Source organism: Leptonychotes weddellii, chromosome 6 (assembly GCF_054177405.1).
Source record: "Leptonychotes weddellii isolate Sample4059 chromosome 6, ASM5417740v2, whole genome shotgun sequence".
In the NCBI taxonomy this organism is placed as follows: Eukaryota; Metazoa; Chordata; class Mammalia; order Carnivora; family Phocidae; genus Leptonychotes; species Leptonychotes weddellii.
Genome location: NC_138374.1, coordinates 6,715,532 through 6,737,886, shown reverse-complemented (window position 1 = coordinate 6,737,886; position 22,355 = coordinate 6,715,532). Strand labels below are relative to the sequence as shown.

Genomic DNA, 22,355 nt, shown 5'->3' with positions numbered 1-22,355 from the left:
GAACTATCCTGAGGCAACAAGATGAATAAAACCTGCCCTCTCCGTTCCAGAAAAAAGGTGGCTCAGAGGGGCCGTACCAAATCCTGGGCAGGGAGGCACACCCAAGACCTAGCCCAGCAGAAATAGAAACTACCTGGATGATGTCTCCAGCAGGCACTTCGCCCAGAGGTGAGTACCTTTCAGATCCTCCTGCACTGAGACATGACAACAATGGAAAATTCCAGTAGGTTTATTCCACTCCTGAAGAGGAAGGTCCCTGAGGAAGCAAGGTATGCATGGGGTCTATTCCAGCCCTCATTCCTCAGTCCTGGATGCACAACAGGATCAACTCAGAAGCTTTAAAAATACCAATGCTGAGTCCTACCCCTTCTTTCCAGGATTCTGATATAACTGGTCCTGGATGCAGCCTGGGCATTGGCTTTTATTTTTTTTTTAAACCTCTCCAGGTGATTCTAATGTGCAGCCAAGGTGGAGAACAACTGCTCTAGAGTCTAGAATCTCAGCACAGAGACCCCAGCCGTCTCCCACAAACTCTTTAGGAGCAGAAAGGGCAGGAGATACAGCCAGGCAGGTCTTGCTGGAGATAGGTATCCTCACGCCACCCCCCACCTCCACCCCCAAACCAGGGTCAACCTGCAAAGAGCCATCTGTCTGAGACAGAATGTGGGGCCTATGCCCAGCCCCGACTGGGGCGTACCACGTTCCCACACACTGGAAGCTGTACAATTGTGTTTAGTTATTTGATTACTTGAGGCATGTAAACAAAAAGTGATATTACACAAACCTGGGGTGGCAAGCACCACAAAATGATTCACTTTGAGAGATCTGAATTATAAATGCAAAAAAGAAAAAAAATACTGGACCCCTTTTAACAACATCTTTGAATGGAAAATGGGATCTGAATAAATAGGGATGCTTCTTCTGGGCTGCCAGATTTATTTCCCATTTCCCCTAGAAGGTCGCCAGGAATAATTATATTTTCTTGTGAATCTGTCTTCTGTAAGGATGAAGCAAAACATCTCCATCTTCCCAACCGAGGCACTGCCTTTGGTTCTACGGTAGATCTAGAATCCAAGCACTCCTTTAAAAAAAAATCTTTTTTAAAGCTGTAGGAAAAAGGAAGAGCAAGGGAAACAGGCAGTCAAAATTTCTAAGTTTCCCCGTGGTGTTAACAAGACTAAACAAAATTTATGCTTTGAGGTAAAACAGAACCTAGTGCCTGTAACTTTCGAACACATCAACCAAACCACCGGTGGTGTGTGCAAAACCACCGGGCTCTGAAGCGAGAGACAGACCCGGGCAGAACTACTAGCCTCTTGGCCTTGCAGCTGTGTGGCCTTAGGCCAGTTACTTGGCCTCTCCGAGGCTCCATTTCTTGAGCTGTAACTGCAGGAATGCTTTGACAATTAGAGCATGTATGCAAAGCCCCCGGCCCAGGGTGGGCCTTCAATAACCAGTGGGCACTGCTATTATTCTTTGAACAATCCACACCCATTTCGGCTGAAGCCTGCTGTGCCCAACTTTTCATGGTCCTGAATCTTGGGAACTAGGGAGCCACATTATGCCAGTGCGGAAGGAGAATCTGTGTCTTTGTTTCATGGGCGAAGGAAAAGAGCAAGAGTGGTCAGGAGCTGGCCTGCCCCTGCATTCTGGGATCAAATGGGCTGTTTAGCAACATGATTTGCTTTTACCTCCTGAGAGCGGCCCCATGGAAAAAGTCCCTCCAGGGACTACAGATGCCGAAGGAGCACTGTTGTTTCCGAGATATTCCTGCACAGTCTGGCCCAACGGCCCCCACCCCACCCCCCTGCAAAAGACAGCTTCCCCTGCAGCCCCCACAGCAGGAGAGGGGCAGGACCGTTAACGAAGCGGGGGTGCCTGTCACACTTCTCCATAACCCCTGACGTGATGTGAAATTCTACAAGGTAGACCCTTTGAAATGCAAAATCTTCCAGAGTCCTTCAAATGTGTTTTTATTTTCTCGGGTTCCTAAGGCTGCTTTCAGACCCACCCATCAGCATTTCCCCTCTCAATCACCCACATTTAACAAAAAAAAAAAAAAGAAAAAAAGGAGGAGGAGGTGGCTGCAGCAAGGACGTCTCTGTTTTTTGAAAAAGCTCAAGTATCTCCAGTCGATGCAAAGAAGAAAAAAAAAAAATCTTGTCCTCGGCTCCAGCCTCCTTACATCCCTCCTCCAAGACATCCTGAAGCCAAGTTTCCCCGGCAAGATTTCCTCCCGTCCTGACCAGCACAGCACTGACCCTGCCACCGCTCAGGCTCTCAGAGGGCTTTCTTAAATCAAGAATCCGGGTGCCCTCCGACCCAAGTTCGGGAAGGTTAAGACAGGCACCACCAAAACCACAACCCACAATTTTTGAAGCCCAAGCCTTGATCCAAACAGGAGGTTTGGATTAAACATCAAAGAAGAAATTACCTTAAAACAAAGTTGTTTGGCAAAGAAAATTACTTCACCATAAGAAGAACCCTAGGGAACGGTAAATTGCTTTTGAATATAGACTTTTCAGTGGCGCAGTCATTAATCATGTTAATGTAAACTGCGCTAAAACAAAAATTTTCTAAGCAAGTCTCCGGGCACATCAGCGTATCCAAGCCTCTGGGTTTGTTTCCAACGCTCACATCCCAGCACGCAATGAAACTGCTGTTAATGGGGTCAGCTATTACAGTGCAGTCCCCGACCCTGGGCCATAATAAAGGTGACTCAGCCATGTAGAAAGAACCCTCGTAAAGTCAGGCAGGAAACAAACACAGAAATTAATCAGAGAAGGAGAGTCAATGATTTTGGAAAGTGTATTCATGGGGCAAGTTTAAACAGCAACTCTCTCCCTGGATGATCAGACATTTCAGAAAGGAGCTGAGGGAGGCCAGTCAACATTCCTAGCAGCACGCAAGTCCCTCGGCCAGGCCCTGTTTTATAGGGTGGAGGACAGGGCAGCAGCTGGACAAGGCGAGGGGGGGCGTGGAGCCCAGCAGAGTTAAGCTGCGCTGAGCCCAGCCAGACCCGGCCATGTGCTTCATGTTGGCAACAAACCGGTTCTTTCAAGAGAGGAAGAGTCTGACAAAAAGGACAGCTGCAGCAAAGCAAGAAGCTGAGAGGCAAAAAAAAAAAAAGAAACCACAAAACCCACCCTCGAAAAAGCCCCAGGTTTAGGATTCTCCCCTCACGTCAAAAAAAAAAACAAAAAAAACCACTCACCTTTGGGGGTTGCAAGGGCTAGTTAATCTATTAACGTGTCCCCCTTGCTGGATCAATTAAAGAGAGCCCCTCCACATCTGGTTTCCATCTAAAACCAAAACTTGTATTATCAGCATATTACATAACAAATTATGCCTGCAGGTTTCTTTTATTACACATCAGCGAGGTGTGTGTGGTGGTGGGGGGGTAATGATGGCAGTTGTGCTGGTCTGAGTATTTGCTTATTTCAGGCTTTTTTAAGGGCGAGAACAAAAAGTTTCCGTACAGTATGCAGTTCAAGAAAGTCACACTCGCCCGGATAAAACATCAACTCAACAATCGGCCTGTGGGTCCAGCGCTCAGTCTTCAGGGCCCACTGCATCGGGGGGGGAGGGGGGGGGAGAAGGGCGTACTGTTTAAAGAGCACTGCACAGGTACCCCACCAGCCTGTCCGAGGCGTCCTCTGCTGACAGCTCCCGAGGTGTACAAGGCTCCCTCCTTCCCAGTCTACTGCAGGGGAAGAGAGCTGGCTGGCCTTTTCCGAGCTTCACCATGGGTCAGGCGCCTGCCCCCTGAACCCGCTTAAAGGACTCGCAGCCCGTTAGGCTTCCAGAGAACTGGGGAGATGGAGGCCAGGGCACAGTGAAGGAACCAATAGGGGGACAGGAAAAGATGAAAGGTATGGAGAGAAAGAGCCTCAGAAATGCCAAACAGGGCTTGCCATAAAATGTCAATGAAGTAGATCCACCAGGACGACAATAAGGCATCTTAAAGCTCTTCCTAGAAGAACTTTATGAACTTCCAAAATGCTACTACAGGCGCGACATACCCTAAATTGAAAACAGAAGGGAGAAACGGACTACAAACGTTATCAATCACAATCATGGAATGCTCTACTTGTCCTGCCAGCCTTAGGAATTCGAGTCCACTTCTGCAGCTTTTTTATTTAAAACTTGTCTTCAAGGTTAAAATGGTTGCACATCAATATTACCTTCTCAGGGGAAAATACTGAGTCCTTGGCCAAAATGATTTGAACTGGTCTTAAAACCACCTTGTTCTCTGGAGGGGCATTCAGGGGGAAAAAAAACAGACCTGCCCCAAGCCTCTCCTTCCTTTTCTAGACTGGAACAACAGTCCAGGAGCTGGATCGGCCGCTCCTGGATCTGCAGGATGGCTGGCAGCGTCCAGATCCTAGCTAAGGGCAGACACAGGGTCAAGGGCCACCAGTCCTGAACTTAAAACCCAAATCTTCTCCCACTAACACAGGCCTATCAATGTGGACAAATAATTGTTTACTGTTTATCTGGCTGTCCAGAGCTGGGGGGGGGGGAGGACCCAAACCCCACAGATCTGCAATTCAGTATCAAAAGTGTAACTGAGACAAGTTACTGCTAAGTGGATAAATTAAAATGAAACTAAAACCTGGCCAAATCAGCAACAGTGAGTTTCACCCCGTCTGCTAACTTCACTCCTTCCCAAGTCCTCAGAGCGGGTGACATCTTCCAACCAAGTCTAGGATCTGGAGCAAGGAGGGATCCCCTTCCAGCCTGTGGGAAGCGCTGGGAACACATATGTTAGTTTGTCATTTGGAAGTCTGCTAATACGTTGTAAGCAGCACAAGACGCTTGCCTGGCTTCCCAGGCCAATAAACAATGCCATTCCAACTCCTGCAGCAGTCAATAGAAAACAGTCCCTTGTCTCCGCCATCCAACAATTCAACAAACATTTGTTCCTGTTGAACAACCCTCAGCCTGGCTCCATCTGCACCCGCTCTGGCAAGGCGAGCGCGGCGGCGCCAGCGGCACCAATGCCCTGCCCCAGGGTCCCGGGACCAGAATGCAGCCCACCGGAGGGGCCACTCGCCCAACACCACCGAGTCCCGAGGCTGTAACGTGTGGAAGACTCAGAGTGTGGCCTATAGGAGGCAGAATCCCATTCATCAAATGCTGCAAAGAGCTGTTCTTTGTTCACCAACGTACGAAGTACAGTACGTGTTAATGAACCCCGGCGGTCAGATGGAGGGAGCCCGGCTTCAGGGGGCTTCCGGGGGCGAGGGACCGGAGCAAGCTAGCTCGCGCGACTCGCTGGTGCTCCGCCGCTCTATTCCGCGCCACGAGCATTGTTCCCCAAGTCTGCGGGCGGGGTGGGGAGCTGGGGGGTGCCCGAGAAGCCCCTTGGGGCAACGCAAACCGAGGGCCCTCCCTGGACTCTGGGTGTCCTGGCCGCCTTCGTCCCTGCCCCACTAAGAGAAACTCCCAGCGGGAAAGCTGACTCCCACAGGCTTGCAAATCAAGGACTGGCAAAAATGTGACTCGACCAGTGTGCCCGTGCCGGACGGCCCTTCTCGCCATGTGCAAAGCCACGCCGGCGCCCCCACTCCGCAAGCCCCCGCCGCCGCCACCGTGCGGACTTCCCCCGCCCGGGGCAGAAGGCCCCCTCACCCCTAGTGCGACCGCCCCGGCCGGTCCAGCAGCCGCGGAGCCCGCCGCCGTGCGCCCGCATCCCGGACGCAAACTTCCGCGAACAAAAGAGTTGTCTGCAAACGGTGCAGGAACTTCGGGGCGAGCCGGGGCGCCCGGGTCCCCGGGTCCTGGCGCCTTCGCCGCTGCCGCGAGCCAGGACTCAAGTTGAGACGCGGAGAGGAGCACACCCCCCGGCGCAGCAGTCCCTGCACCCGCCCCGGGGAAGCACAGACTTTTCTGCAGGGGCCGGGCTGGCTTGGCTCTTTCCCCTGGCTGCGCTCTGACAAGTCTCACGCCTGCACCAGGGGCGACACTCTGCGCCCCAAAAAACCACCCCACCCAACGCGAAACAAGGCAGAAAAAAAGAAAACCAGTAAAATATTTTTAAAAAATAATAAGAATAATAAAAACCAAAACGGCAAGCCCAGCACACGCGCGAAGAGGCGTCCCTCCAGCCAGCGGCTGCGGCGCACAAGGCAGGGACCACCGCTCGGGACCAGCCCCCCTGCCGCCACCGCCACCGCCGCCTCGCAGCCCGGGGTCGCTTACTGTGCGCGGCGGGGCGCTTCGGGCGCGAACTCCGCGCCGTCGCCGCCGGCGCTCGCCAAGTCGTCCGGGCTGCCCGCCGCGCGTCCGCCGCGCGCACGCTCTCCTGCCGGCGCCGAGCGCTTTGTACCGAGCGGCTCCCAGGGAGGAGGAAATCGACTTGTCACTTCCTGAACTGTTTGCAACTCGTCCCTTTAACCGGCCCGGGCCAGGCCGCCCGCGCCCGCCAGGCCCGCCGCCGCCGCGGGGCCGCCCGACCGCGGCTGTGTGTCGTTGGGTCGGGCGCTCTGGCGGCGGCGTCGCGGGGCCCTGGCGCTCGGCGGCGGCGGCGGCGTGCAGGAGCCGGGCGGCGTGCGGCGGCGGCGGCAGCGGCGGGCGAGTGTGCAGTGCGCGCAGCCGCCGGTGGGCGGAGAGTGGGGGGGTCGCGGCGCGCCGCCGGCGGGGCTAGAGGGCGTCCTGCGAGCTGAGCCGCGCGCCGCTCGCCGAGCTCGCGCCTGCGAGGCCCCGGGACGCGGGAAGTGGCCCCGAATCCGGGCCGCGCCGCCGCAGCCACCACCCCCCGCGGCTGCCCGGGCCCGGAGCCAGGGGTCCCGCGGGTGTCTTCCCCCGCCCCCCGCAGGAACCGGGGCAAAAACCCTGGGCCGCGTGGACTTCAGACGTCCAGCTTCCGGGTTGTTGGGTTTTGAGGTTTCAAAGAAACGATCATTTCGGTGGCGTGCTGGGCAGCAGAGGATGGGGGGGCTGTGTTAGCGTTGTCACACTTTGGGAAAATAAAACGCTAGTGTCCCTACTAGGGGTGCTGATCGAAATAAAGGAATGTGTACTTCAGAAGCCACATGCAAAATATATGCAACTGGTGAAGGAAGGATTTGTGGTTGCTAAGCAGACGCAGAGCATGTTTCGTTCTGTAACTTAGGATGTTGACTTAAGTTCAGGAATGTAACCCTGATAGAATAAGCAGAGTATTTTCATTGTACTGCTCACCTGGGGGAGGGGGACTGTTTTCCTTGTGAAGTGAAGCCCTAGATTTCCCATTACTCCGTCCTACTAGTGTATGTTATTTTATTGACCTTGTATCCAAAGAGATTTTTAAAGAGGTTTTTTTTTTTTTTTTAAAGAACTCCCCTATGCCTGTTTTGTGTTCTCCTTTGCCAAAAATACAAAACACCTCATTACTTTACATGGATTGTGTCTGCGCCATTTGAATGGTCCTATTCATAAATCAGGAAACTTTTTCTGTTGCTTCTAGGAACATTTAATTGGTTTTAATCCAATGTTTCAATCCCAGTATCAAACATAAATGAACAATTAACTTCTTGAGCTTGTATGCACTTGGGAAACTTATATTTCATGGCTATCGCTGCAATATTTCAGTTTCCCATCACACTGGACCCGTTCTTTTTCAGAAAACCATGAGTTAACATCTTTCACACCAGCTACAGCTCCAGTGATTTCTTCTGCACGATTAGGATGAACAACCATCAGGAGAAGGATGTGTGTCTATTCATTCAAATAGATGATGTGGGATATAACCAATTCATCCTACAAAAGCCAAAATGAGCTAATAGGCAGAATGCTAAGATACTGATATCCTTATCCATAAACACTGCTTTAGAAGAATTTACCAAGGGCCAATTTTGAAAGGAATGAGAACCAAGTCTCCCTAAGTTAGACAAAGGCACAAGGGATAATTTGAGAATGCTGCTAACACTTCCCTAATGCCATCTTATCAAGTGTCACCACGGCCTTTTAGAGCTTTTAAGAACATAGTTTAATTTACTTTTTATTAGGAAGCCTAGAGTGACTCCTGCTGGCAAACATTCAGCTTATTCCTACAATTACCAGTTCATCGGGTCAATGGAGAAAACAAAATGCAGGGGGTGGGGGGTGGGGGGCTTGTCCAGAGCCTGGAGACAATTATTGCAACCATGATTCTGGTTGCTTTCAGGATGATTTTAGATTCACAAAATTCCAAGGATTGTGGTTATGGCAAGCTCTTTGCTGCAACGCCTCCTTTCCAACCTAAAGCAGCCTGTTTTTCTGGTTCTGAGGTTTTCTTGCAAGTGCACAGAACTAAAATACCTGCTTAAGGAGTTGTGCTAACCAATGAATGGCTATTTCTCATGTACTTAATCTGAGTCTCCAGAGGCTAAAAAATATATACATTAAGGCCTGTGTCACTTAACTTTCCATATTATGTGGTTCTTCCCACATTATGAAGTAAGTTCTGTAAGATCTAAAACACCCCCACTTTAGGGCGCCTGGTGGCTCAGTCGGTTGGGCGACTGCCTTTGGCTCAGGTCATGATCCTGTTACTCCCAGGATCGAGTCCCGCATCGGGCTCCCTGCTCAGCGGGGAGTCTGCTTCTCCTTCTGATCCTCCCCCCCTCATGCTCGCTTGCTCTCTCTCTCAAATAAATAAATTTTTTTAAAAAAGGTAAAACACCCCCACTTTTTAGGGCTATGCTACATAGTTATTTATTATTTAAAAAGTCCTACCCAAAAGGTTGTATATGAGAGTTTTGCTCAATTCAGAAGAACAAATATAAACTCAGTCCCACTCTGGATGTAAAACAATGTAAGCTGTAATCGGGAGATGGGGGGCTAAGCTGTCTACCTTTGTTCAATCCTTAAAGGTCAAAGCCAAATCAAAACCAGATTCAGAGTACAACCAGGCACCTAAACACAAATTCATAAGCCAGTTTAGGAATAAATCCATAAATAATCCAAAAATGATCACTTGTAACTTTTCCATTATCATTGATCAACAACACTAACTTGGGTAAACCATGAACAAGTGGGAAATATAAAATGTAGGGATTACATACAGTCTCACTGCAAGACCAGCGTGTGAAACCCAGGGATAAAGCACAGCAATACTGGCCCTCCTGGCCCCGCTCGAAGCAGACACCCCAAATGGAGGAATGCTTGTGTACATGGCACGCATCATGTCTACTCAAAACTACCTGGGAGAATTTAAACTGAGGATCACTCTATACTAGAGAGTTCCCCTTTTCCAAGTGTAAAGCTCTTAAGCAACAGAAGACAATAAGGGTGTATTTTATTAAGAAAGGGTGTAACCAACTATAACTTGTATCAACAAGCTAATCAAGTATTCACCTAAGCACATTTGTGCAGAGGAGGGTAAAGGTTGGGTTTTAATTCGCACTAAAGAGTGTCCTAGGTAGTTAGTGGGTGTTTTATTTTTGTGCCTTTAGAACCAGATTAATGTGATATTCAAGCAACAAGGAGCTAAGCTTTGAAGTCTTAGCAAGTACCAGTCAATGTTGTTCAGTTTTACCCAACAAACCTATGTGTGCCTATGGCTGTAAAGAGTTCACCACTAAAAAGTGATAAACTAGTTTGTCTCTGAGAGTAACATAGTATTCTTTTTAGAATAAAGTGAGTGAAACAAACATCAAACTTGTTATACATTGGACCCAACAGCACAGTATGCAGATGTGTGTAGTAACCCCTTTATTCAGCTTCCAAAAGCCACTGCCTCTTTGTCACAACTGTTGTATTAAAAGCCAGTCATTCACATTTCACACTGTCCTTTCTAAAACTGAAAAGATCTTTTATAAAGCAGAAGCTTATAACAGATGATGGGAAGACAGACATGACCCAAGTCCACCTGAACCATTTTCAAAGAAATTGGTTACTGAAAGACAACAAGTTAGCAAAATACATTTCTTTGAATAATATGTAAAGTTTTTGGTTACAGATGAAAGCCAAAAATCTGAATCTACTATAGGAACAATTTTCTTACATAGATCTTATTCAGAAAAATAAGTTCTATAATTGTTCCCACATCTATGAGCCAGCTACAACTAACAGCCCTACCTACATAAGCATTGTGATAACACACTAATCCTTCTGTTCTTCCCTTTCTGTCCTTTTTATATTGTGTTCTGAAACCCTTCCACTGATGAAAATGAATTATAGCTCTGGCTGGAATCTCTTCCATATAGACAGATATATCTACAGAGAGAGAGAGACAGGGGTATCTCCCATATCTATGCGCATATCTTTTTTAAGAGGTACTTTGATTCTTGAAGACAGTTACTTTTTGATTCAAGAACTAAAGAAAACAAATTTATTTTCATTGAAAAATAACCATGGCAGTGAATTTAATGATACCAATCTAACTCCTTTGATACAAAATGAGAGTTGAAAGCAGCCTGAAGCGGAATGCCTATTGAAATCAGTGCACGTGAATCGGCCCAGCTTTGTAACCAAACGTCTAGCACCATTGAGGTACGAAGCCTGCCAGCTGGGACAGCATTGTGCACCACAAAGTGTGGGTTGTAAGCCTAAGTCCTGAGCACAAACCCTGGTTTCCAAGTTGGCAGGTGCTGAAAACACAGCAAATGTCACGCTTGCAACTCACTGGATGGAAGAACACTGGGTAATGTAAGCTAAAAAGAACAGAGCAACAGTTAAAACTTATTTCAATTTGCTATTTTTTTTCCTTTTTTTTTGGCAAGTTAATAGTAGCTATTGGTGTTATGTGCTACCAGAAAACACAAACATGAAAAAAACTGACATTGAAAAGTTTATGCATGGTAAATAAGCAAAAGTAAGTATAATGAAGGCTTTTCACAATCTACAGTCAAAGTTACTGGTGTATGTAAAACTTATCAAACCTATTTTACTATTTTATTAGTAACACTGAAAAGCATAATTCATTCTTGACCTTTCCCCGATCTATTTATGATCTGAGCTGAAGTACTCTAATGTCACTATTAACATGGTTAGTCACCTATAACCTAGCCTGGCCTCAGTTACTCCACCAAATACGTAACTAAAAACAAGTTACAATATTTTCATATTGTTACACATTAAGTTTTATCTAGAAAATATTTCAACAGCACACCCACACTAAATGTTTATGCTATCATCTTCAAATGAAAACCATTTCAATTTTTTTCTTATATATCCTTAAGTGGAATTCAGATTTAGTATTTACGATACAAGCCCAAAATTTAACTTAATTTTTCTCTCCTGTCAACTATCTACCATATAAGTCACTGCCTCAAGAAAAATCTATTTTTAACTCATCCCTAGTGATATGCTCAAAGCTACTGCCATCCTGCCTATCCCCATAAAAATTAAACAGACTGAATTTCATTTTCATTAGGTAGAAAGGAAACTGTGAAACTACATACAGTTTGTGATTTCACAGAGTTTGAATACCCAATCTAAAGACTGAATCCTTTGGATTTAAAATATCAAGAAAAAAAATCAGTCTCCGGCTCCAAGGGGTAGAACATCCCTGGGAGCAGTATGAAAAGAACATGTGCCCTACATGGTATGTTAGTCTGTGAACTTCTTAACTCCACTCAGCAGTTTGTCAATCTTCTATTTTAACCAAAAGCAAAGACGTTTTGTTTTATTGTACCCATTACTGTTTCTGAGGGACTAGCCTTGCCTATTTTGTATGCACATACCCTGCACCTGATCTAAAACAGAGACGAACTGATATGATAAGTTAGCTTACTATTTTAAATACTACTTTACAGCTTCTCTTAACTTTCACAAAGAAACAAACAAACAAAAATCTTGATCAAAACCAGGTTACTTAACCATAGTACTATTAAACTACCTAACTTTAGTAAACTATCCTACGGACATACATTATCATCATATTGACCTCATCCCTATAGAACTTTTTTTTTTTTAAAGATTATTTATTTATTTATTTGACAGAGACACAGCCAGAGAGGGAACGCAAGCAGGGGGAGTGGGAGAGGGAGAAGCAGGCTTCCCGCCGAGCAGGGAGCCCGATGCGGGGCTCGATCCCAGGACCCTGGGATCATGACCTGAGCTGAAGGCAGCCGCTCAACAACGGAGCCACCAAGGCGCCCCATCTATAGAACTTTTTAAAAATAGTTCAAAGACTTAAGCTCTTTGAGGCTGACCAGAGAAAGTGACACTGCTCTGGCCAGCATTTCTCCAGTCACACTAAGCAGCCCAGGCACTGAGATAGTCACTTAACCGCCAATAAAAAGGTTAAATAAACAAACAAATCTGAAAATCAAATGTTTTCTAGACTAGGATAAACAACTGTTTCACTGTAAATTATATACGATACTATCAGTTCCAGTATAAACTAAGGTCATATCAGATAAACTATTTAAAGTATTATCCAACATCAAACTTTGAAATGTCACTGTGAATGGCACCATTAACTCAACTTAAAACAAGGAAAATAAATATGATTCACTGATCAAAGAAATCAAATCTAGATGATGCAAAGGTGGAAATCAATGATAAAATCTTAGCCCACTGGTTCCTAAATGCCCAGGAAAACCCAAATCCAACTCGGTTTTCATTAAACCTAATGCATGGTTAGTTAAGGGACCTGCTCATAGTTCCCTTGTTTCATGTCACTGGAAATAATGCCTTAGTATGCAGACCTAATGAAGAAAGGTGCACCATGTCCTTGACCAATTCCAATGCATCCACATGAACATTTTCCCCACTGTACCTACATTTATTACTAAATAATTATCACTTAAGCAGACAATGATCTTAAATCTGAGTATTCTTAAGGAGTCTGCTGAAACACATCATAAAGAACATTTGGTGAAAATCTGGCATTCTATCTGATCCTCATTTCTTAGCTAAATAAAAAGGTGCTTCAGCACCAGCCCTATCTATAGACTCAAGGAGGAGCTACACAGTAGGATTTTTTAAGAGGTTCTGGAAGGCCCACCTGTTGCAAATGTTCACTCTTACTCACTTATCTACCACTCCTCCTCTCTTCCCTCATCTAAACACTCTTAGAATACAGTCGAACTGAATATATTAACTCAGTGGCACTGAAGGATACAATTTCCAACAAGTCAATACATTAGCTACAATGGGGAGAAGGAGTTTTTGGAGAAAAGACTAGTGACTGTTGTGTGCTAGGAATCATGCTAAGCTGCTTCACACTAATTCTTCTAACATTCCTGACCCTGTTACAGAAGGTCTCCACAACTGCTTCTCTCTCCACTACACTGGAACTGCTCTGAAGAAAGGCTCCGAAGGGAAACCACGTTTAAGTAAGTATTACTGTCCATTAGGCATTTTCCCAGCACCTTTAACATACTTCAGCATCCCTGAGGTAGAGGGCAGAAAGACAGTAACCCAGAGAGGTTACAAGGCCTGAGAAGGGCAGACCCATATACTATCTACTCAAGCACGGGTCTCTGTGTAGCATGAGAAGGTCTCAGAGCCCTGGGACTTTATGGTTCTAAATTAGATCATCTGTGAGTATGATTCCTTTGTGTTTGCTTAGACCCCAATCTTGATCTCTTTCTATATGTAAAATTGAAGGAGACTAAACAATCAGATGTAAATTTCTGAGTTTCTTGGATAAAACATGGTCAAACAAATACAAACTAAATTATCAAAAATATATATGAGAGACAAACGATACCAAAATCTAAAGTTTACCAATGAATGCGCAAAGATGTCTTAGATGGAAAAATACATGATTTTTGCTCCAAATGTTTTATTTTATGTACATCTATTTCTCATATACATAGACACCGTGACTTAACAGAACGGTAAAGTGACCTAACAACTGATATTTAGCTAATGGGAGCATTTAAACTTTTCATATATCGTGGAAACCTGTATTTCTAACCTAAATCATAAGCCCTTCTCTAAATCTTGGATCAATTTCAGCAGGTATTATGGACTGAATGTTTGTTTCCTGCCCCCAAATTCACATGTTGAAGCCCTAAGCCCCAGTGTGATGGTATTTGCAAGTGGGGCCTCTAGGAGGTAATCGGAGTTAGATGAAGTCATGTGGGTGGGGCTCTCCTGATGGAATTATCGCCCTTCTAAGAAGAGACACAGGAAAGCCTGCTCCCACACTCTCTCCCTTGTAAGCATGCACAAGGAGGCCATGTGAACATACAGGGGGATGGCAGCCACCTGCAAGCCAAGAGTAGAGACCTCAGAATGAAGCCTGCCTTGTTTGCACCTTGACCTTGGACTTCCCAGTCTCCGGACTATGAAAAGTAAATTTCTGTTGTTTAAGCCACACAGTCAATGGTAGCCCAAGCTGACTAGTACAGGGGTAGAGAAAAACTAAATATCACCTACTGAACGCCCTCATTTTACAGAGAGGAAAACTGAAGCCCAGAAAAGGAAAGCGACCTGCCTATATTCCCATCATTTTTTCCTACCAAATCCCCCCCAAAAATCATTTCTCTTTGATATTTACTGTATTACTTAACAGATTTTCAACACTAGGTTACTATAAAATGAAAGGAACGAAAATAAATTTCAAGTTCAGAAAATAATGTGATACTGCATGTGTCACAAATTAAATCATTAATCAAATGGACTTAATAACAAAATGATCCCTCTTACTTCTGGCTACCTAACATCTTTACCATACAGAGATTCCAAGAGGAAAACTCAGAGCACTAAAGCAACAAACCTCTGGAAAAGACCAGCTTATTTCACAGTGGGGTCCAATATGTGGATTTCCCCTCATAGCTTAATCTGGTTAATTTTTTTTTTTTTTTAGATTTTATTTATTTGACAGAGAGACAGTGAGAGAGGGAACACAAGCAGGGGGAGTGGGAGAGGGAGAAGCAGGCTTCCCACCCAGGCGCCCCTGGTTAATTACTTTTTAATTAAATAATAACCATAACAATCGGCACTTCCAACTACAAAACCATATGGAATTCAGTCCTATCTCTTGAACAAATTATATTATCAATTCTTTGACCCAACTGGTTCTCTTCACGAAATCTGAGCTTTCCCTCTACACTTGTGAAGGTTTCCACAAGGAATAAACACCTCTGACTTGTGTGCCTTGCTTATGATGGCTTCTCAAAAATCAACAAATATTATTCTCATTCAAAACAACAGCATAAAAGCAGTTTCGCTGAATCACAAATGGGCCTCAAAAGGTTATATTTATAAATAAGACAACATGCAGTTTTTCATTCACAATTTCAGGCCTGTCTTCCAAAACTTGCACACAGCTCTTTAATTTAGCCCAGTATGTTTTATTAAATGCCACATTATGATTTTCCCCATTCAGACTCCAACTAGGCTTCTTGTTGAGGACATGGAAGGAAAACTTAATTATTGCTGCTTCAGTGCATCTAAATTTATTTCATTACCAGAATCAACAGAATAGGGGCTAGATGCTGTCGCAGAAAGGCAGACGGATACGGAATGTAAACTGCTCCTTCCTCTCCTCTTTCCCCGCCCACCCCACCCCTCCAAGTTCCAAGGTTGGAAAGCATCCTAACTTTTTTTTTTTTTTTTTTAAGCCAGGATGTACTAAAATTAGATGGGAACAAAGGACTGACATTTTCATACTAGAGGAGGGGTGAGGAGAAAACGTGCGCCGGCAGCACCCACTCTCTGCTCCATTTAGCTCCCTCCCCCTGACTCCGCCCATCTTTGACAAGCAGCTTGGACCGCCTGAGCAGGAGAGCTGCGACCATCCCAACAGCACTTCTATTCTGCTAGAGTCACAGAGAATAATAAACAGCTTCACATCTGTAAGTATGTTGATGAAGAATGAGAAATACAGTTCATGGTCCCCTTATTCAACAGGAGTGTTTTCATATTTCTTTTTAAGCTCCTCATATAACATCCAGGATATGCTAATCCTGGTTCATGTGTAAATTTTTAGGTATTTGGGAAAACAAATGTGTTAGATTGGCTTTTCTTACAAAGCTTCTGGATAGCATGTACAATAAAGATCACCCACAAACATATTTATTTTCTGATGCAGTAATAACAATACATATTTTAAAATATAACATAAAAGAATTTATCACTTCTTCAGAATGGGCCACTTAAAAATGAAAAAAGTACATTTTGGTTTTTTCCCTATCTTCCTCTAATAAACTGGGCAAGTAATTTGCAAATACTCTAAGGCACAATTGATCTCTTGGTTGTAAGTCTTTCTTACAATGGTATCAGCATGACAAAAGTACATTCGGCCAGCCTCTACATCCAGTTTTTGAAGTTCTACTCCATAAAAGCAGGATATTGATACATTCATGTCTTGCGAATTATTCCTATCTTTTTAATTTGGTTTCCCTGGGCCTAAACTACAGGTCTACACAGTGACAGCTCAAAATTCAGTTAGAGAAGCCCTTTTAATGATTAGTCTAATGCACTGAGTTGTAAAGATTTTTAAAACTCAGTAAGTACCGACTCAAGCTCTCTTTTTTCCTGGTTACTGGAGCCCATCTTGACATCTAAGCTGGAAATGAATGATCTTTCAACAACACTCCAGGGATTTTGCAAAGGTCATATTCAATCATTCATTAGGCTTCTTACCCCTCGCTTTTCAGAGTTCCATTGTAGAGCTGGTTTTATTCAGCATTTATGTAGCCTGTGGGCTTGGGTATTTGTCTGCTTAATGTTGAGTTTCATTTCTATGCCCCTAACATAGGAATCCATCAATTGACCAAAGAATTTCAAACTATTCTTTTACTTTTCTAACAAATTGCATGATGTGTATGAAGAATAAATTAGCATTAATTTTCTTCCATTAACTGTTAATAAAACATGCTCATGTGCTCCCCCTTCATCTAAGGACATCTCTGTTTCCTGCCTAACAGAGAAATGACAAGGGTTTCCTAATTTTTTCCCACTAAGCAATTGTCCTTCAACCTACCATGCTCCTGGTCTCCCACAATCAAGCTCTAGGTCATGGGCAGCCTCCTTCCAGTGGAGTGTACTAGACAAGACTCCTTTCAGAGCCCATCAACACACCCCCCCCCACACACAATTAGCTAAAGAGGTTACTACGGTGGAACACAAGACACTTGGTCTCTCGCTTTCAAAGCAGAAAGCTGTCTCTGGAGCACGTACACTCTAGTTCACAGTGCCAACAACAGGAAATCAAACCCAGGCCTCCCCACAGCAGCAGAATGCTAGCCTGGAGAGCAACTGAGTTTTCACATTTGTATATATTTTCATTATGGACTAGCAGACAGACACATACATGCATGCATAAATACATAAAATAAAATTATTTAAGAAAACAAATCAGAGTCGATTGACATAAGCAGGGATACTCTATTTCTTTGCATATCAATTTAGGGAAAAATATTTCAACGGTTGGAGGCTAACACAGGCTCCTTAAAAATGAAGCTTTCTACTATATTCCAGGTGAACGTGAATTAAGGCCAACATACAGTACTATATTACAGAGTCACAGAAAACTAAAAATAGTAAGTGAACTGAAACACATTATTCACTCAAAAACTAGAAGTCTTTTGTGTATGTTTACCTCCCTTCTTCCCCCCCAAATAACAGAAAACTGCATGCGTGTCACAGACGAAGAAGAAAGGCCAACTTGCTGCTACTACAATGGGGGAAAATCAATTCTAGGACAGTTTGTACTTATTTTAAAATGGCTTCAGTCAAGCTGCCAAGAGTAGTGTCAGGTTTGATCCTCATATGCATAAATGCCAGCCCCAAAAAGCAACTCTAACTTGTGCACCTGGCTTAAGACGAAATGTTCTGAAAACTTTCTATTTGTTAATTGGTGTAACCCACCCATTCAGCCTCAAATCCCTTCGGACTGGCCTGTGCGCTTCCTCCACACAGAAGCGAAGTGCCGGCTCATAACATCGTAATGAGAAGCAACAATGGCGTGCAGGCTCTGGAGAGAAACTTCGTTTGCATTTCAAACAAGTTTCCTCAAAATAAGAGTGTCTTTTGATGAAATAAAATTACAATTCCAACTTCTTATGCAGAGAAACCAGCGCTCACTACATAACTCACTGCTCCCTTTTATAACCGTATAATTCCTTCCAGTCACCCACACAGTCGTGTGCTTTAACAAAACTCAGTTTAAAAGTCACATATTTACGACTTGCTTCAGTAATTTGGGGCCATTTACTAGCCTGGTTTTTTAAAGTGTGGTATTATTTGAAAATACTAATTTACTGTTTGATTTTCAGACCTTCCATTTGTTCTAATTTCAACCTCTGAGAGGCCGGCTTCCAGGAGGATTAACTGATAAGGAGAGATGACAAATCCCTTCTCCTGACCTGAGCAACAGCTCCACGATTCCCCCAAATCCTCCATCTTTGCAAATGGAACATACATACTCCGCCACGAGGGTGACTTGCAGAGCTTTTCAACAAAGGCCCGCTCCAAGCTATCAGTGAATCAAACCCAATGCGTCAGTCTGGTGGCACAGAAAGCCCATTCTGTTAGAGTGGTGCTTTAAAATAGCATACGTAACAACTCAAAATTCTAAAAAAAAAGTACTTCCACACTACTATCATATTTGATATCAAGGAACAGTAACATGAAAAAACAACAAAGACCAGATCGCCTCAATAAATTATAAACTATTTTTCTGTGGTTTAAGATCCTTTGCCTAGTTTGTAAAATCAACACAATTTTTCTTAAACTTAAATCACATATATTTTGAAGTAACTTCTCACTCTTTACATGTTAAAAATGAAAGCTTTTCAAACAATGTTATTTGTGTTGAAAGCTAATGTAAATGTCTTCAGTCATCTTGTGCAAGGCAGGTAGTAATCTTAATAGTTGATTAATGTTGATTTAAATCAAACCCCTCTTCTCCCTCCACCCCCTGCCCCCACTCAGACACACACACAAAAGAAAAAGGATTGTAATGCTAGACTTACTCATTACTAGGTTAACATTTATCAAACAAAAATTCAACAGACCCAAAAAGCTGAAAATCATAAAAAATTGTATCACTTTAAAATTTGTATTGTGGCTCCAATATGAAAATATTAGCCCAAATAGAAAAATGGCATATATTAACATATCTCTTCAAAAACGTTAATAAACAAACTGTTTCTCTTCTGAATTAGCCCTAACTAAAACATCTTTGTCCCCATGTCTCTGAAGGCTTATATATACATATAGCCTACAGCACCCTTTCACAAAAGAATGACACTATTCAGTTCTCGATTAGGACAAAAGAGAGATGGAGAAAAGTGGTGAAGGAAGACTTACTAACTCACAGTCCACAGACCAACACTGTCACTAACAAGAAGCCGCAGAGCTCTTGAAAATTCAACTACTAAACTTCTCTGGACCAGTCCTGGTTCCCCTACTGAACTTTAAGTACCAATAAGGCAGAGACTTAGCACCTTGGGAAGCAGAATATTCTAGGGGAAGAGAACGGGTTTTAGTCAGACCCAAAGAATCCTGGCTCCATCCTGTACTAGCCTTTATTTTTTTTTTTTTTTTTAAGATTTTATTTCGGGATGCCCGGGTGGCTTAGTTGGTTAAACGTCTGCCTTCGGCTCAGGTCATGATCCCGGGGTCCTGGGATTGAGTCCCGAATCGGGCTCCCTGCTTAGCTCTACCTGCCGCTCCCCCTGCTTGTGCGCTCTCTCTCTGACAAATAAATAAAACCTTTAAAATAAATACATAAAGATCTTATTTTTAAGTAATCTCTCTATCCAATGTGGGGCTCGAACTCCACAACCCCGAGATCAAGTCACATGCTCTACCAACTGAGCCAGTCAGGTGCCCCAATACTAGCCCTTTGATATGTAGAAACAGGAATAAGTTAATACATACCTTGAGAAGATATTCGAAGGATTCAGTGACTTAATTACCATAATGTAACTTAACACAGTGCTAGCAGATAACAGGATCTCTTAGTTGTCTTTCCTACTTCCTGTTTATCCTTCACAGTGTGTAAAGGCCATCAGCAGCAAAATACAAGCTCAATAAATATTTCTTGATCAACTCATACATTTATCTGATTTTGTTTGATTATACACATGAAAACTAGGGGATTTTTCTCAGGTATTAATTTTGTTTTTTTTTTAAAGAACCACCATTCAACCCAAAATATTATACTTATTATGTTTCATAGACAGTCTAATAAAACACTAAGAAAGTTGATGTTTATTATTCTGGCCCTGGAGTAGTTTCGTCAAATCTTAACGAGCAGCTATATTCCATTCAACTTTACCAAAGCACAAAAACCAAGAATACATGCTTTCTATAAATTCAATTACTGCTTTAAAGTTTTTGACTGTTTAGCAGTTACAGGAAATTTTTTTTAATCGAAGAGAAAAATATTTACATTTCAAATACAAAAGAAAACTTTAAAATGATTCTTGGTTGGTCTCTAAAACTCAACCGCTCACATGTTCATATTCTTACCAACCCATTACATCTATTCAACATGTGCATCCTGTGTACTTACTAAGCATTTATTTGCACTTGCATTTCTGTGTCAGGTTAACTTTGATGTGGAGCTTCTTAACAAAGCTAACTGAATTTATCCAGTGAAAAGTCTCACGTTTTCTGGAAAACCAATGCTGTTACACTGTTTCCAGATCTGCCTCCAAAGCTGAACGTGGGTGTTGGCAGCTCTTCGAAAAGTTCAAATCCTGTTAGACAAGATTAAAATACTTTTAATAGGGACTGAATCCCACAGTTAAGGGAAATCTGTACAAACAATGTACTTGCAAACCTTTTATAAAACTTTATTAAGCTGTGACTGAATTTCACTTGGTAATTTTTCAGATCTACTGTATGTGCACAGAGTGTGCATACCCACTAACACTTTAAATTGAACAAGGAACAGACAAGCCCAAAATCAAATTGCAGAAAAGAAGCTTTCCTTCCATCCCTCCTTCCCCCACTTTCTGTCTACGATCCCTTACACCCCTCAGCCTGCTGCACCACCTCGCTTGCAGGTAGCAGCTATCATGCGCTGAGGTCTTACCAGGAATCAGGCACTGTTCTGAGGGCTTTATATGTAGTAACTCGATCCACACCACACGTATAAAAGTACTTAATACAGAAGAGTCAAACAATGTGGAAATAAAAATGAATTTGTAGATGAAAAAGTTCTGGAGATGGATGGTGGCCGCAGCTGAACAACAATGGAAACGTACTAAATGTCACAGAACTGTACGTTTTAAAATGGTTAAATGGTAAATCTTACCTTATATATATTTTACCACAACAAAAAAGAGTTTGTAACCAAAGATCAAGACCCAGACTGAACTAACGAAGGATCTGGGAAGAAAAGGAAGTAGTAACTTTCAAAGCAGCACAGCGTGATTTAAAAATTAATGTGGATTCAAGAGTCCTGGGTTCAAGTTCCAGCTCTACCACTTACTAGGTGAAAGATACGCTGCCAGGACCCTCAGGTTCTATGCAAGGAGGTTACACCTACCAACGCCCCTACCTACCTCGCAGTGATTTTGTAAAGATCAAAATAAGATAACACGGCATTTTCCTGAACTATAAAATAAAATGGAAAGTTAACATTTTATTATTTTGTTTTTAAAAACTAAGACAAGCAAGGCTGGGAAGTTAACCATGGTTTCCCTCAGTGATGGGACTATTAGTTTGAAGGGTAGATTTTTTTCCCTGGGAGGTGGGGGTGTCTGCATTCTCTACGCTTCTATGCCTTGGGCTTCAGCTGAAATAACTCTTACAAAAAGAAAAAATATAAAAGAATATATATTACTGTATCAACTGGTCTTTTATACTGTTTCATTGTGCATTCTAATTCATATTCTTAATCAAACTTCACCAAATCTTAACAAATAGCTATAAATTAAAATGCTCATTAAAACTGATCTTAAGAAAACTTTTCCAAAGAGGGATTTTAAATAACAGGATATATCTTAATGCTGGAAAATGGAGCCACTGTGGGTACATGGGTACAAACCCTACCTGTTTTCTGAAATTTTTACACATGCTTAAAGTACTTAATAAAAATGTTCAAGAGAAAATGGAACTGTCTGTGTGAATTTTCCAGGACTAATCTTTTAACTCCTTGGACCAACCCTACAGAATTAAGTGCTTATATTTTAATAAATAATACACCAAAATTTTAAAAGTGGTTGTATTCCAGTGATAAGTAATAAATTATCTTTGTTGGGGTTATTGACATTTTTCAATCTTTTTCATAACGAATCTGGATTATTTCCGCAGTAAAATAGGTTTTCTGGAGTTGTTTTTAATTCAGTAGTTTTAAGAAAGTCCAATTCCTTGGACATCAAATTAGAACATCCCACTATCTGGCAAATGATTCAAGTAATCTGGCAAATGACAACACAAAATGTTGATATAAATAGGGCTATAAAGGAAAAATGCAAGATTTATTTCAACAGTTTTATGTTTCAATAAGGAAAGAAGCAAAGAACCTT

The 22,355-nt window shown here is 43.1% G+C and overlaps 1 protein-coding gene across 5 annotated transcripts in view; it reads right to left on the bottom strand.

The window, feature by feature from the left end:
- The window catches only part of EEF1AKMT2 (EEF1A lysine methyltransferase 2), a 69,236-nt gene that overhangs the window by 26,094 nt on the left and 20,787 nt on the right, over positions 1-22,355 (bottom strand). For 2 of the 5 annotated variants that reach the window (XR_014146138.1, XR_014146139.1), the window contains exon 6: positions 20,393-20,579. The exons of 1 other annotated variant lie outside the window; for it this stretch is intronic. Coding sequence is in view for 2 of the 4 variants with exons in the window: in XM_081823322.1 (XP_081679448.1) it covers positions 20,485-20,579 (95 nt within the window). In the remaining 2 variants the exon portion in view is untranslated. Of the gene's footprint in view, positions 1-19,934; positions 20,580-22,355 lie in introns of those variants that run through there. 2 more of the 5 variants (XM_081823322.1, XM_081823324.1) reach the window with 1 other exon arrangement.